This window comes from Acanthaster planci, linkage group LG13 (assembly GCF_054643075.1).
Source record: "Acanthaster planci isolate LZ-2023a linkage group LG13, COTS_SCS, whole genome shotgun sequence".
Classification (NCBI taxonomy): domain Eukaryota; kingdom Metazoa; phylum Echinodermata; class Asteroidea; order Valvatida; family Acanthasteridae; genus Acanthaster; species Acanthaster planci.
Window position 1 is genome coordinate 15,578,083 of NC_141789.1, and position 16,355 is coordinate 15,594,437.

The following is a 16,355-nucleotide window of genomic DNA, read 5'->3' on the forward strand; positions in this document are numbered from 1 at the left end:
TACAATACGCACACAAAATTAATAAAAAAAAACTGATAAAAAAAATTACCACCTCACTAAAAAAAACTAAATCGATGGTGTGAAGGAAGACTGATGGACAAACAAAACCTTTAATTGAAGAAACAAACACATAATGAAATTTATCTTTGTCCAGATGTGATTTGCTCTCTCCCCCTTGAAGAGAAGTGATGCATATCACACCAACATCTCAAAATGACCAACTACTGTCCCCTTCAAATTTTTTCTTTGAGACTTATTCTTTGGGCAGTGTGCCTTTAGAAGACAGAGAGTCTATTTTTATTGAACATCGCTTTAATAAACACGGCATTTATCAGAGCTATTCAGTGTTTTTCCTTTTTTGTTAGAGAAGTATAGAATACCAAACATGAAGGTCTCCAAATAAAATAAGCAATTTTCTTTTACATATTTCTTAGTAAATGGTATAACAATCTGAAGAATATTATTCACTTCATAATGGATAATAGATTCACTTTGCAAGCAAGTTGACCGGTCTAACTGAACAATTCCCATCACAACATAAGTGCATTACAATCCAAAGGAGAGATAGTCAGACAAATGCTACAACAAGTCTCATGAATGAATTGAGATGCACTGATGTTTCTTCCAAAGCTGCGTGAAAAATCAGATTTTTCTGGTCAGCTCACTGGCATGAAATCTTATCACACCAACTCTTCAAGTAAGGGAGGCAATGAGAGACTGACCAAGGAGCTTTTGACATCACCATTGCCATAGCAACCAGTCATCATTTTTGACCAAGAAAGAAGATAATAAGACGAGCTGAATAAAAAGATTGGAGAGTGAGCAGGAACATGTTTAGATGCATAACATCTGACAAAACAATGTGAAGATGCCAGATTTGAACAGAATCAAAACAGCCCAATCTCTGATGGCTTGAAATTTTAATTTCCTAGAAAGGTAAGACACAAAGCACCATCTTACTGACACAAAACACTTAGAATTACAAAAGATCCCGAGTTACTACAAATGAAAACAAATCTCATCTTCTACCATTGAAGGCACTTGTGGTTAATCACAGTATATGTACATGTACGGCACATGTGCATTCCCCTCTGTCAATTGTTTACCCAGCGTGCACTGCAACATTTTATTCCGTATCTAAAAAAGAAAAATCAGGACAAATAGAAACACGAACTTCATTCCTGTTTCTAAAAATTCCTTTTACAAAGTAACACAACATCAAAGTGTATTGATTCACCTACTTTGTAGGACTATTATGTAGTATAATTGCATACACTGAATATCCAGACAAGATTTCTTACCGTGATTTTATGGTATTGGAGGCTAGCTGAAGTGGTTTCTAAGCAAAACTCTACTTCTAAAAAACCCCTATTTCTGGATTTCAGAGAATTTACTTGGCTTGTTGCTTTGTTAATTCTCAGCCTCCAACACAGATTTTCTCTCATTTTATGACTCTTTGGCCATAGTCAACGAATCCGTTTACTTAAGTGGGAACATCTAGGCCCCAGCAAATGAGATTTCTTCTAATCTTACATGAAGAATAGTTGGCTGTAAAGTGCGCTGCATTGTCAACCTTAATATGTGAGAGTTGTTTTTCCAGCGGCAAGCTATAGGGCCTTTTCTCTTCAATAGCGTCTGTGGTGTGTTTTGACTAGATGTCAAAATATGATTTGTGCTCGGGATGTCTCCAGTCTGAATTTGGCAAGGGAGTGTTTCAAGCTATCCACAGCTCCATTTATGAGATTAGATAAGGCAGAAATGTATTATGGCTATCAGACACTGTATTTCAATCTTGATATGTTGGGATGGCTCCACAAGAAGAGGACAGAATTAAGTCTGTTTATTAGCAGGTGCTGATGAGTTATTGCAAGAAAGATCGAGTTTTACTCGTACAGTAAAGACTGAGTACATTTTCTGCTTACAACCAAATTTTATAGAATTTGGTAACTGTAGAATCTATTTTAAATTACTAAAAACCCTCTCTCCTGATTGAGGTTTAAGTATACAAGAACAACATTTGTTGGGAATGAGGGCAAACTTTGATGCGACGTTGACGCCGAAATCAGCGTTGGTTAATAACTTTCCATTCCTCGGCTACATTATATGGCTAGGTGATGTTCTCAGTAGAGTTACATGGAAATTCACTTTTCAATTCCAGCATATCAAATGCACTATTTTCCTAAGCCTAAGTTTCCCTCATATATGTGCATAAGCTTTCCCTGGGCAAATGTGCGAGTGCTGTTAAGAGTCGGCATCAGGAACTCTACCGAGGATTAAATCTCGGTAGTTCTTCCCATGGTCGTGCTGTCGGCCATGCTTAGTTATTAATTGAAGAATCGATTCTAGTCACTGAGTCAATGCCATTACGGTGGCTGATTAACAAAGTACGTGTACCTGCATGGTGGGGGCCGTCAGTGTTTAAAGCTTTCATCACAGTCTAATCAGGAATGGCCAAGATAGAAATTTGTATAGGGTTTTCCATTTGAAAGGGTTTCTATGAAAATAAACAATGACAACATCAACTGGCTTTAGTGCGTTCAGCAGCCACAAAGCTCAAGATGCTTTATTTTTGTACAATCTGTTCTCTGTCTTTCAACATGAACAAGTCTCTGCATTTTTTATCAATACAAGTAAATGCACACAGACAAAAAAACCCCAAGATGATAGACGTCAAGATAATTCTAACCACTAACGATGTAGTCCTCAAAGGGTAAAACTTACTCTATGCCTCTTTCCTAGTCCCACCAGAGTTCACTTTTCCTTCTACTGCTAAAAGGGACCCTTCATTTTCTTTTAAACAAAATCTTCCCATTTTTCTAACCTGCTTACTCAAAAGAGATTCCATCAATGACTATAAGTTGGGAAATGCTTGCAGTATATAGTGCATTAAACCATGCATTGCATCTTAAGATACCTTACGACATCTTTTTGACTGCTCCCTATTTTCTAGCAGTTTTTTTATCACTTTCTTCTTGTCTTGATGTGAGCTGACAAGCTTGTAGTCATTGTGAAATCTTTCAAGCTTAATTACTCACGATGGCTCCGTCTCCCTCCAGTGTCATTAGCAACACCTGAAGAAACAATTCTAAAGAAAATCTTTTTTCTTTGAGGTTGTTAACACGATTACCAAGACGTCATGTGTGAGTTTCCAATCAAGCGTGATGGAGCATTCAGATGCTTTCAAAGTACAAACGGCTTGAAACTAAACAATTTCAATGTCGGAAACAAACAGTATCAACTTCTGCCTTGGAGTGAACCAGCGTCCCGGTACATAACCACTGTCTTCACACAAACTCCATGTACAAACATGGAGCAGAAGCATGCCCAAGCCAACAGCAAATGATGAAATAATTCTGAAGCACAATGTTTTTCATTGAAGTCCTTTCTCATATTTTAAAGATTTTCCTCACAGCTTCTTTCTACAGATAACTTTTATGAAAAGGAACAGGATTTCTTAATTACTGTTGCAGACAGGAAGTCTGTCCATTGATTGTGTGAATAGTCTTACAAATATTGTTGCATGCACGGAGGGAAATGCTATGAACTGTCTGGACAAAAATGGTTAATCAGAATAATTCTTTCTTTACAGTGGATAAACGGTGCTGGATAACCTAGGTTTCTTACCAAGACCAAGCATTTTCCTAAATACAGCTTGGTAAAAGCAGTCCTAAATTTGAACAATGCGTTTAAAAAAGAATGGTTTCAATTCTCAATTGGCAATTTATGGCGAAATATCAACAGCATCCCTATGCATGCAGTAACAGCCAAAGTGTCTCAATGCACCTTGAAAAACCAATTAATGAGACATCAGAGATGGGTTTCAGCCGCTGCATGGGTTTTGTTGCGTGAGTGAGCTGTGTGTGTGTGCCTTTGATCGATCACTCTAGTGTTTCATATCAAGTCCAGAGACAACCTGTAGACTTCAGTCTACCATATGTACATGGGATGTGGTTTGCGACAGAACAAAATACCTAGATTATAATGGAGAGAAAATATGGCATTTAATTGACAGCTCTGACATAAAACTCAGTCAAGTAGCAATAAATTATTACTACAACGGTATTACTGAAATGTGCACATACCTGGAGGGAATTTCTAAGCTTTGACAGTGAACAAATATCTTTAGAATCCTACGTGTATTTATAAAGCACAATTTTCAAATAAGACAAGGATTTCAATGACAACGACACACTAATGCTTGATCAAGTGTAAAATGTAGGGTTGCTGACTTGAGGCTACGAAAACCTTCTCTGGGAAATAACGTTGGCACAAAATATACTGTACATGTACATTCTATATCAGGCATTTTGGAGTTTACTTTGCTGGACTAGAAATGCCACAATGTTTCAGCTATTTCTAGGGTTTGCTTTAAAATGCTGGGGTCGGTTTGAAGAAGAAAATTGCTATCATTTCCAACATTAGCAGAAAAAAACATGTAGCTGACCTGATAAGTATAAAATGTTTCTTTCAAAGACAAGGACCAGAAAGATAACTCAATGAAGAAAACGGATTAGTCCTCAAACCATTGAGTGTAAATAGCAAGGATCTTGAACACAACTACAGTGAATTATGACAAAGGAAATACGAAATAACTCACCGGTTCCTGTGAACTGGCAGCACCATTTAAAGAGAAACATGCCTCTACCGGTGCGGGAATATTCAGGCTCGTCGGCAGTATACCATGCATAGAAGGAGTCGCGGGACTGTGGTGGCAGAAATGAATGCCTGCTGCTCATTCCGGCCCATCGCATGATAAAAAAAACACCCCAATGAACCGTGTCAGCCAGAAAAACAACCAAAAAACCCCAAGAGTTGCCCCTTGCTCTTGAATTATTTGGCACCTTTGTGATCAGCGGGATTAAACGAGACTAGGATGAGATCGGATGCAGATTAAGAAATAAGTCAGAGTAGATGGAAGCCGTGCCGTAAGACAGCAGAGAGAGTGGGGTGATGCAGATGGCGTTCCGGATGACCAGTGAAACAATTAGCTATTCCCAGTATGCAATGCTGATGTTTAGATCAACATTTGGCAAGATATCTTATCGTTTCTGGCGTCTTCTGTCTCGATGCTGATTGCCATATGGTTGTCAATTTGAATTCACCGACACGGTTTTTATCACATTCATGGAGCCCTGCACGTATCTAGGCTGCATACATGTACATGTACTGTTAATGCATATGACGTACACCAAGGTAACATCACATGTCTAGAGTTCCAGCTAGGCCACTGTTATCAACGTGGGAGGACGAGGGGGAACAAATACGTGTTGCAAACTGAAAGCCGTGATGTTCAGTTAATTTCATTTCTCCCTCGACTCTTCCTCGGGAGAGAGAAACACCATGTGGCTAAATCCCGTTAACTCTCTCCCAGAAGTAAAGATATTTCCGTAGATCCACAGTTAAAAATCCTCCCTCCTGGCAATAAACAGGTTGTTGGGGCAAGGATGCCAAGATGAAGCTATGTCCTACAGTACCCTTTTTCCCTGTCAGCATTACAGGTGGCGATGTACAACTCTGTTAAGGCCGATCATGTAGGTACCGAAGGAAAACAATCCCCATATCTTGTCGACGCACTGACTAGTAGATGCTCACTGTCTGGTGCTCTGTCTCCGTAGTTGCTTATTAAGCTGGTCATTTGCCATGCCTCATCATCATATCAAATACACCCAAACTTCTAAGAGCGGAGAACAGTCGTGCCCATGCCCCCAAACAAGGTCCACACCGGAAGGTGCTGCATGGGAGCAGTGTGCCACCTTGATTTATTGGTTAATACCACAGACTCTAATTAAAAACCTCAAAGAGTTGATGGGCGATGAATTAACCTTCAGATGGAAATGTATCAGAATCAATTGTGGTTCTGGGCAGATACATGTACAATGACAAGGATAGGTCACAACAGCATCGACGCGATTCAGGATATGCTTGTATTTGTCAGGTCTTCTGTAGACAACTCAAAGTGACCAGAATCCAAGAAATGAAGACAGAAAGTGACTATTGACCACAAGATAGTTCTCTGCTAGTGATGGATTACACGTTTGTTTAACTGAAGCACCAAATCACGGCAGGCCTTGATCTCTGAGAGTCACCCTCCAAGGCAGCTAGTCACAAAACAAATGACTAATTGAAGAACTAAGAGTAACAGATGTATTTCGCTCATCTTACAGAGACAGACTGAGAGAAAAACATGAACACTGGACAGTCATCGACTCAAGACAAGAAAAGAAATCCCTCGAAAAAAAAGCCGTCTTTGAGAAATCTCATCCGTACCTGTATGCTGTGACTCGGGTGGTTTAGCCCTATCCACAACTGCACAGTGGTCAGGGGGGATGATCAGGAAACCGGCTCAGAGATGCACGGGAACCGGTGAACAAACACAGTGAGAAGCTAAAAATCCAGCCAATGGCACGCCTTGTAGACACGACACAATTGCCTTCTTAGTCAGAGAGAGAGAGAGTGTGTGTGCGTGCAGTGCGTGAACAGGCAGTGAGTACATACGATGTACATGGCTTTATAAACCTGTGTCGGTGCATAGCACGGACCATCCTAATCCTTGAAGGACTGAACATCTGCTTTCATTTACATGTATGTCATAACAAGGAATGCACGACACTGTTTGTTTAATTAAATGTACTTTCTATCCATACATGTCCCATTTATCAGTGAAACTTCTGTTAATTACCGCATCATGCCAGATTTTTTTATGCTTATTAAAAATAAGTTTTCAAATCTCATTGCTTCATTCCAGGTTAATTATTTTCCCCTATGCATTTATCTTATTTTTTCTATCAACAAGTATAAGGTAGGCCTATACCAAATGAATGAAATAAAGCCTGAAACATATTTGAAGAAGTTCAAGATGTCCAGAACTTTCTCTTTAAAATAACAACTTGGTCAAAATAATACAAAATGTCATCCTGAATTATTTCTATACAGTTCTTGTGTTCAGCTAAAGAAAGATTGAGGTAGCCGATTGACAGGACATCATTTTGACTATGAAATGAGGAATTTTCTGCTGATTCTTGTTAACATTTTAAGGACAAACCATGCAAATCTGTGATTCAAGTGCTGTTGCCTTAAGGGCAATCAGGTTTAACGGTCTGGTCTGACTGACAGGTTCATTGCAGGTTACCTGACGAATAATAATTGTGATTTAGCGCAGGGATTTTTTTTAGTGGTTTGGTGAAAACCAGCAGTGAATCACCGATCTTTTAAAAGGATCTGGATCTCCCTGTTCAATGTAGGGCCTTGAAATCTGACCCACAGATAAGAGAGAGAAAAAGTGCGCCAGTCATAAATATCTATCTAAGACTTATTGAACAGGACAGAGAGTTCAGCGTTCTAGATTCACTGCCTATTTTTAAGTTCACTTTCAATGATCCAGCAATGTCAGCAAATCTAAAAATAATGACAAAAGTTATGACGTACAAAATAGTCACGGTTTTTGATTGACAGTTTCAAATTGGACTGTCACAATTTTTGCGGGTGTGCGCTTAGGACCTTGAAAATATTGTTCTAGGCTAAAAAAATGGGTCAGTGAGTTAAGAAAGTGGTGATACTTTGAATCTGACATGATGTAATGAAATCAGGAACTTACAATAACCTATCTACATGTACAAGGGTCTTTGGTTTTATTGACACTGAAATTTGTAAAAACGTGTATTGAAAGGTATTCAGAAATGCAGGGTTCCTACCATTTTATGAAAACAAAATTACCTGATATTTTACCAGCTGACTTTTCAAATTTCAGGATAATTATTTGAGTAATTTCCCATTTGCCACATTTTCAATTTGTTGAAGATGTGTCAGACAGTTATGAAATGTAACAGACTGGCCACTTTCTTGTTTGGGCCAATAAAATTTCCTGACTTTTTTCAGATTTGAATGTTTTTCTCAAATTCCTTAACATTTTGTGTGACTAAAAAAAAAAGAAACTATTTTTCAGGTTTTCCCTGATATCAGCAAGACTGCAAACACGAAACAAGTTTAACCAATAAACTACAGACTAATTAATATTCACAGATAACACTGGTTCTTCCTTCAGATTCGTTACTCATTGTTACTATTGAATCCTAGGGACTGATTGCCGTGATATTTGTCATTTGACAGATTTTTGCCCAACTAAAGTGCAACCACCTGGCAGCAAATTTAGGTAGAAACACACCTACACAACTTTACTCTTATAACTCTGACCAATAGCAGTGTGACAAAACCAGATTGATATGGATTGATTCCCCTTGGAATTGAAACCAAAAGCACTAGCAAAAAGTCTTGTGAGGTCTGAGGGCTCAGAGGGCTGCCATTTTATCGTGCTCCGCCCTCACAACATTATTCAGATATTCCAGGAGGAGCTCACAGCCAACAGGTCATGAGGAGAAACACGGGCAAGCCTCGCTGAGCAGGCAGGCATTCAAGAGGCTCAATCTGCACTCCACAGAGCCGATAACAACCAGTTACTCAAATGACAATTTCTCCCCAAATCCTCACCGACCAATTGCCCTGACTGATCTGTGTGTGTCACTGTTTTCAACAACTTTGTGTCAAGGAAAGACTGCTCACTGAGACAAACACACTTTACTTCCAAGCATTGCCATTGATTACTTGTAAGTACTTTGTTTTTCTTGCTAAAGTCACTTTTAAGTTCCAGCTGAAGTACATGTAAATGCAGGTGACATGTCACTCAGAGTCAACCTAGTCATTTATATCCACCTCTTCTGATTAGAAAAATGGGGAAAAGATGAGACACTTCAAGAGATGTGTATATAAATGCTTGTTACATACATTATGGCTATCCTATTCTGCTGTGAGACTGAACATCACCAATTACCTTTTATTCACATAAAATATTGATGGAAAAAAAAGCAAAACTGTGATCATTTCAAGGCCATTTTAGAGTCGCCTTTACGCAACAATCTTTCAGTGAACTCAACTGAAGACACAATACTGACTTACATGTAGTTCTTTTTTCCCCTCTGTTTTTGTTTTATTCTTATTTTGGAATTATTTGGTTTCAGTTTTAGTTCTTTGATTTTGTTCTGTTGCACTTTAATTTATGTTTCGTTAATGCCACTCATTGTTTGGATTCTCTGGGGACGTGAAAGCACTGAAGCAAAAACCAACCCACATTAGGTTCATGGTAAGAGAGGTATCATCAGGCCATCTCTAATGGCACTCTAGCTTTCTCTGCCTCCCGAAATGCATTTATTTATCCCTCTCCTTGGTGCTTGATTAATGCAACGTCATGGCAACAGGCAGGTTATCTTCTCAGCATCTTAACGTCTGATAATGGATGTTTGGGAGGAGGAGACCAGGGATAGTTCCATTAATTCAATCTTTAATGTAATGACCCAGAAGGCTATTTAGTTGATTACATTCAAGCTTTCTTACGACACTGAAGTTAGTCAGGTCACAGTTAAAGGGATCTGAATGTTTATATTTTTCTGCATAGAAAGCAACAAATCCAATTCATTTATAGGGATTAAAAATCAGTAAATAGGTTAATTAAACTCGCAGAATGTTTATGAATGGTGCGGATAATTGAGTATGGTAAATAGGAATCAATGCCAATGGACTGCAAAGATAGAAGTGTAATTTAAGCTACAGTTAAAGCAAACTCCTGTTTAAAAGCTGCAATTTTCATTCGTACGATCTCTTTCAAAGTTTTTCCTAATTCCACATTACTTGATAATTCCTGTAATGATGTACATAAGTTGATCAAAAATAAGATCATGAAATATCAAGCAAATATTCTGCCTGTGAACTGTCCACTATGAAACCATTAGGTTTACAACAGCAAACTAAAATTCAATAGAGAAAAATGTAAAAAGGCGCATTGAGTCAAACTGCTAAAATCATGTCTCTTACAAGTCACAGTATCATGCATGTGCAATATAACAGACAGAGCAATCAAGCTAAAATCTTGACTCAGAAAAATAGAAGACACAGAAGAGCAGGTGAGTGGGTTTGTGTAGACTGTGTCATGCAAACCTACAGTCAAGAATACACATGATTTCCACGAAAACTCTGACAAATATTGGGCTTGACGGCATGGCCAGGATCAGAACACGAGTTCAATGAGCAGACAAGCGGAGCCTACTTTGCCTTTCAAATAGTTCACTTTAGTGTCAACAATAAACAGCGGATGATTCAAAATGCCTGACAAGAAATGACAGGAGTTTTCGCAGGCTGTAATTGCCAACCGTCCCTCTGAGCCACTCTAGTGAGTTGGGTGCAGGTAGGATGGATGCAGGGAGAAGATTCATGGACTATTAAATAGAATATTGTGGAGATTTCTTTTCAAAGGCAGAGACAGAAGGGGAGAGATATTTCATCAATGACCCCTTTCTATTATAAAGCAAGCCTTCGGCTATGAAAACCAAAATCAACTGAGTTTTATTTCAGTTTAAATTTCCTTGTGAGTCTATGCTACATGAAAAACTCTCACAAAGCATGTGATATTTGACATAGCCAACTGTTCCAACAATCAGGTATATACTGTGTCTCACAAAAAAGTGAACATATGGTAACCAGGGAAAACATACGGTAACCAGGGAAAACATACGGTAACCACGGAAAACATATAGTAACCACGGAAAACATGTGGTAACCAGGGAAAACATATGGTACCCAGGGAAACCAAAATGGCTGATAGTGACAGCTTGAATGAATGTCACTGGAATTTTTTGGGGTGAAACACAGAAACAGACAGATGAAGCATGAGACAGTTAATAAGACACCCAAATCACCTTGGACTCGGTCAACTTGGGGCCTTCTGGTGATTCATGGGGGGTTTGGGTGATCATAACATACATGTAGAATAAAATACATGATTTCACGTGGGAGACATACGCACTTTAAACGTTTTCATATTATTGGACGAACCTTCACGACACAGAAATCACTCCTCAGTATTTGACATCTGTGGATGTGTGCCTTTTTTGATTTATTGACATTCAAGCGAGAAAATATCAACCAATTACTGTATTTGGAAAAAGCAAAAAAGGAGGTCGGGCAAGCAGAACAGGAATGAGCGCATGATTGCAAAAACTGATGGTGATTTATTCTGTGCTGTTTCCATGACAAGTTTTATTTGAGTCGCTGCAATTAGGAGGTGATGTTGTGAACCCAAGCAATCATGAAGTGTTTTATTTGTGTCAGGTTTTGTGTCCTTAGTAAATGGAGCAATTCTTCTAGAAAAATTCAACCCATGATTTAAAAACGCAATCTAACTTTAAAACAGGCAATACTTTCATCACCTAAACATTAAGTCACGATTGTTTGTAACTGCCGTCAACACAGGCTCAAACAAACTAGTTGACTCCCCAGTAGATTCATCTTTCTCCAGCTATGGCACGTCTGTGGTGCAGCCACTCTGTTTTTTTAATGGGGCTGTCCAGAAACCACCCTCATCAATCTTCAGACACGAAAACAAAAAACACAGCACTGAATGGAAACTAACTCAGTGCACAGCCTCAAAACAAGATCATTACACAGAATCAGTACTTTTCTTGACGGCTGTTTTGTGGAACTACCAATGTCCCTAAAGACTATACAGTGTAACTTGTTAGCTCACGCTTTACGTCACCAAATGCATATGAAATTGGATTTTGTAAGGTGTTTTAGTCTCAGGTATTAAAGAGGAGGGGGGGCTTATTTGCCTCAAGTCAAATCCATGGCAATTAGGAGACTAAATATTGATTTTTAGCCTTGCAAAGCCCATGGGAGGGCAGGATGTAGCCACAGAAAATATGACCAAAACCAATTCAAATGACTGGATGAGACTGTCAAGATTCAGACAATCTGAAGACTTGGAAAATACGTCTGCTACTTCCCTGGGAATCAAAGAATTATGAAACAGTTTCACCTGAAGTAAGCAACACCGTTTGCAAAACAAACACATTTGAGCATCTTTAAGCATTGAACTATCAAACTACATACACGTAAGCAAATAGCTGCTTTTGAAAAGATATTCAGTTTTGTATTTCTTACTTTGGAACAGAACACATTGCAGGAAACTTGATCCAACATGACTGAGATATACATGCTGGTTTATGAAAACATCTTGTGTAAGTTGTTTACACATATTCCTGTAACTATTATATTACACACATGTAAGTAAACAGCTCCTTTAGAAGAGATGATCAGTTTCGTGTTCATATTTTGAAACATGATGCATTGCAATATAATGAAGTAAAGTTGACTTTTTAGCATGACTCTCACTATTGGAATCACTCAGAGATCTCAGAGATCGGGGTACAAAAGCTGTTTTCAAATATCTCTTTCCCCACACCTTTTTTTTTTGGGGGGGGGAGCACGGAGGCAGTATCTACGCTTCAAGCAAGCAGTTCCGCAGCCTCTGGGAATCCATGATTGAGCCTAGGCAATGACCATTGCATGATGTTTCCAAATCCATGTAAAATATGCTGAACAACGACCAAAACAGACTAACAAATCTACTAACTACTATAATGTAAATTTATCCTGCTGTACCTACATGTACATGTCAGGGATGGATCAAGGGGGTGCATGTTTAGGGGGTCAAAACCCCTTCCCCTGCTCTGAGACATGGGGGAAAAAAGTTAATAAAAATGGGGGAAAAATTAAAAATAACTAAAGTCTACAAAGGTACGTGTGCCAGTACCACTGTTAGTCATGCAATGTTTCATCATTGTTTGCAAAAATGAGATATTAAAAAACATCTCTGGCCTGACCCCCCCTCCCCCAGGAAAAATTCCTGGATCCACCCCGGCATGTTAGACAGCACAAAATGAAACACATGAACACTACTAAAAAAACAAGTCGAGACAGTTTGAAGACATTTTGCTGACAGTCATCAGGTGACTTTTGATAGTCATAGCTTACGACGTGAATGAAAGCACATGAAAACTGCGCAATGACCCAATTTCCCCAACTGTTTTCCTTGACAATGAAGAAAAGTTTCAAGGTGTAAATATTTCCTCACTGACCTTGAAATCAAAGTGAAATTTGTATCAAATATTTTAAAAATGCAATGAATATCGTAAGAAGTTTAATATCCTTTATAGAGTTACACGTTACCATGAGTTCTCTAGGCATTACTGACGAATTTCAAGATGCTACAAGAAGCCAACTAAGTCGGGGAGGGGGGAATTTTGCATGTACAACAGCTGCAGAAGCCTACTGTTCAAATATTCATAGGAAGTATTCCTGGCAAGGTAAAAGTCACATCAATTCAAAAAGTCTCAAGAATATGGCTTCATTGTGGTAGTAAGGTGTTACTTTATAAATGACCAATAAGAACTGCATGTACTTTGTTCTTGTAATGGAAAAAAATACAGCTGGATTTTGTATCAGAATTACACAGACGAGTTAGGATCTAAATCCACTAAATAACAAATACTGCTAAATTTTTTGTTTCTCTTGCTATCTTCCTAATGTATTCACTTGTGTATTCAAGAAGATGATTAGAATTCTATTTTAGGATGGGACGGAAATAATGGAAGTCTGACTAGCTTTGTCAAGGGATTCTACTGGATTGAAGGTTTATTTGGGGCTGTGATGAGACTGAGCTACGATAAATAAAAGAGTGAAAAAACAAACTTCTTTGAGGTAAATAAGGCTGGGTATTATTTCATGGGTTGTTTATAACATGTCGAGTTGACTCACACTACAACGCCTTTCTGTTTTCTGTGGTTTTTTTTTTTATTCTTGCGTCTAGAGCTAGGTCCGAGTCTTCCCCACTTGCAATGAATACGTGGGCATCTACGAACAGCTGCTGTAGCTCTCGAGGCCCATTTCCGGCACGGTCTAACTAGAAAACATCTTGGTGAATTTGGACGCTTGCCACATGAGCTCAGAAATGGCATAGCATAAATGATGCATAAGAGACAGAGATTATCTCCAGTGGACACAAATCCATTAAAATGCAAACCACCCATGAATACTAAACACAGCAATACAATTCACAATTTCTTTTCGGGTAATGCCACAAAAGACTCAGAATTTTAAAATCTTAAAGTCAGACAACCAAATCTCCAAGTACAAAAGCCAACTACATGTATAATACCTGCCAAAGAGGGCTGAAATTCTTCAACATTCTTTTTAAAAAAGAACCATCCACATTGAAAGGAAAAAAAGTACAAGAGAATTACTTCAATTTTCATTTTGGGACATTTTATTTGTCTGACCCCAAAAAGCCAAATTTTAGGATTTATCATACAGTCATATACATTCACAGGTATGAGAAGAGAACAATGACGGGCAAACTCTCAGGAATCAACAATGTGCATCCTTGAAATTCAAGACTGGAATATCGTGACTGGATCAGCGAGGATTTATCCCCTCAGCTAATGACGCAGAATATAGCCAGTCAACGTCCTCCAGAACAAAGTAATTGCACTGCAAAGCATCTCTGCATGAGATGACACACATGTATCTGACGCCTGCCACATACACATTTGTAACCGCTGTTTTTCCATTCTATATTTGTCTTGCTGCTGAAACAGGAAGTTATTTTTTTTTACTCTTAATCCTTTTGCTTTTGTTCATATCACAAAACGTCAAAGAACAATGGAAGGAAAGAGTTGTAAGAGACAAAACACACACAAAATCTTATCTGGAGAATTCGCATGGTTAGAATCTGCAAGGCATGACAGTGTAGAACCGTTTGACGAATTGAATGTGGTGCCTCATCCTATTCCAAAGACATGGCTTTGTTATAGAATTTTTTTTCAAGTACTACTGAATTATTTGTGCATTAGAACCACTTTAATAAAATCTCAGGTCAAGCCAGGTAGGCTTAGAGTCCCTCTGATCACGTCTTCAATCAATTTAGTCCACTTATTTGGTCATTATGGTCAAAGTATTTAGTAAATCAGTTTGGTCACGTCCAAAGTCACTCTGGCCAAGCTGAGTCAATTTGGCCAAGTCTAAAGTCACTCTGGCCAAGCTGAGTCAATTTGGTTGAGTCTAAAGTTACTCTGGCCAAGCTGAGTCAAACTGGTCCAATTCCGAGTCGCTCTGGTCAATTTTCACATCTTGAGTCTCCACTGGTAACCAACTGCCATTAGTCCGTTTACCATTCACCACATCAACTATTCTTCATGACAATCATGCTTCAAAGCAGAATGACAGTCATGGTGAAAAAAAAGTCTGTTTATTCATTTTCCTAAACTCATGCAGGTACAAAATGGAAATGTCAATTCAAGTTAAAAAAAAAAAGAATCTTCCAACATGACATAAAAGGATCAAACAAAAACATACAGAAACGACTCAACTTACCTACAAGATGCATGTCCCGATAGCAAATGTCAATAGCGAACAGCAAATTTAAAGTGTGGACATTCCAAGGAGCAAGGATGAAATCAGGACCAAGCAAGATGAGGTAAAGAAAGCAGCAGAACATGTAAAGAGAAGGCAGATAATGGTGGTTGATAATCTTAAACACTTTACATAAATTCTTACACCAAGCCACAAAATATGAGCTGGCATTAAAATGCTTTTAACCCATCAGGGGTCTTCCACTTATTGACTTAGTCTTCCAATAGGAACAGACGTCTAACCTTTCATAGGATGGACCCATCAGAGGACTATCATGTCTCCAACCCCATGAAGAAAATGGTTCCTCGCTGATGGATTTTTTACAACAAAATATCTCATGTAATTGCCAAACTTAGACTCTATGACAACCAACTCCCTTGGGGACCTCTAAAAGACAAATTGTGAGAGCACTGAAATCTAGCTGATGTATTTGTAAAAAGCCACAAATCAAGATTTTTTTCTGGGGGGGGTTGGCTATTTCTCCTTAACGGTTCATTATGAGTACATTCATTTTTTTTAATGTTTAAGCATAAATTTGCTGTCAAACAAGGAGAACAGAATTTAAAAAAGAAATTGAACTGTATCTTCCAGTGCTTCTAGGTAACAATGGGGCACAATCTAAGCTTTCCTCCTGAAATCACTAATGTGAGAACTGTCAAAAAGTGCAGGCCTCGATTCAAGGCCTGGTCAAATTTACTGTACATGTGCGTCAGGTTTAACACAACCATAATGCTCCCCTTTTCTCAGACAGACAGAAACGCTCTACATTCAAATAAGCTTTCAACCTAAATGTAATGCACGATTTGGCTCACACCCTGCAGCAATACTGAATGAGGTATTCACTTAACAAAGACAAATTCTTGAAATAGTGAAGATCAGAAGAAAACAAAAACAAAAACAAATACAAAAAACCAGACAGTAGGCTATATGAAGTGGCCATCTTAGAGAGTAAAGTTTACTTTGTTGCACGTTAACCTCTCCTGTTTTTTATTGCCATGAATTAAAATAAAATAGAGCCTAACCCTCTGGTGTGCATGTGGTTAAGTGTAAAACAAACAATG

General features: G+C 38.5%; 1 protein-coding gene across 7 annotated transcripts in view; it reads right to left on the reverse strand.

Annotated features, from left to right (window-relative positions):
- LOC110973958 (Kv channel-interacting protein 4-like) overlaps window positions 1–16,355 on the reverse strand; it is a 119,527-nt gene that overhangs the window by 31,851 nt on the left and 71,321 nt on the right. Inside the window, exon 1 of one of the 7 annotated variants that reach the window (XM_087145234.1) lies at window positions 15,256–15,283. The exons of 5 other annotated variants lie outside the window; for them this stretch is intronic. In XM_087145234.1, coding sequence (XP_087001360.1) covers window positions 15,256–15,268 — 13 coding nt within the window. In that variant the 5' untranslated portion in view covers window positions 15,269–15,283. Of the gene's footprint in view, window positions 1–4,597; window positions 6,473–15,255; window positions 15,284–16,355 lie in introns of those variants that run through there. One more of the 7 variants, XM_087145231.1, reaches the window with a different exon arrangement.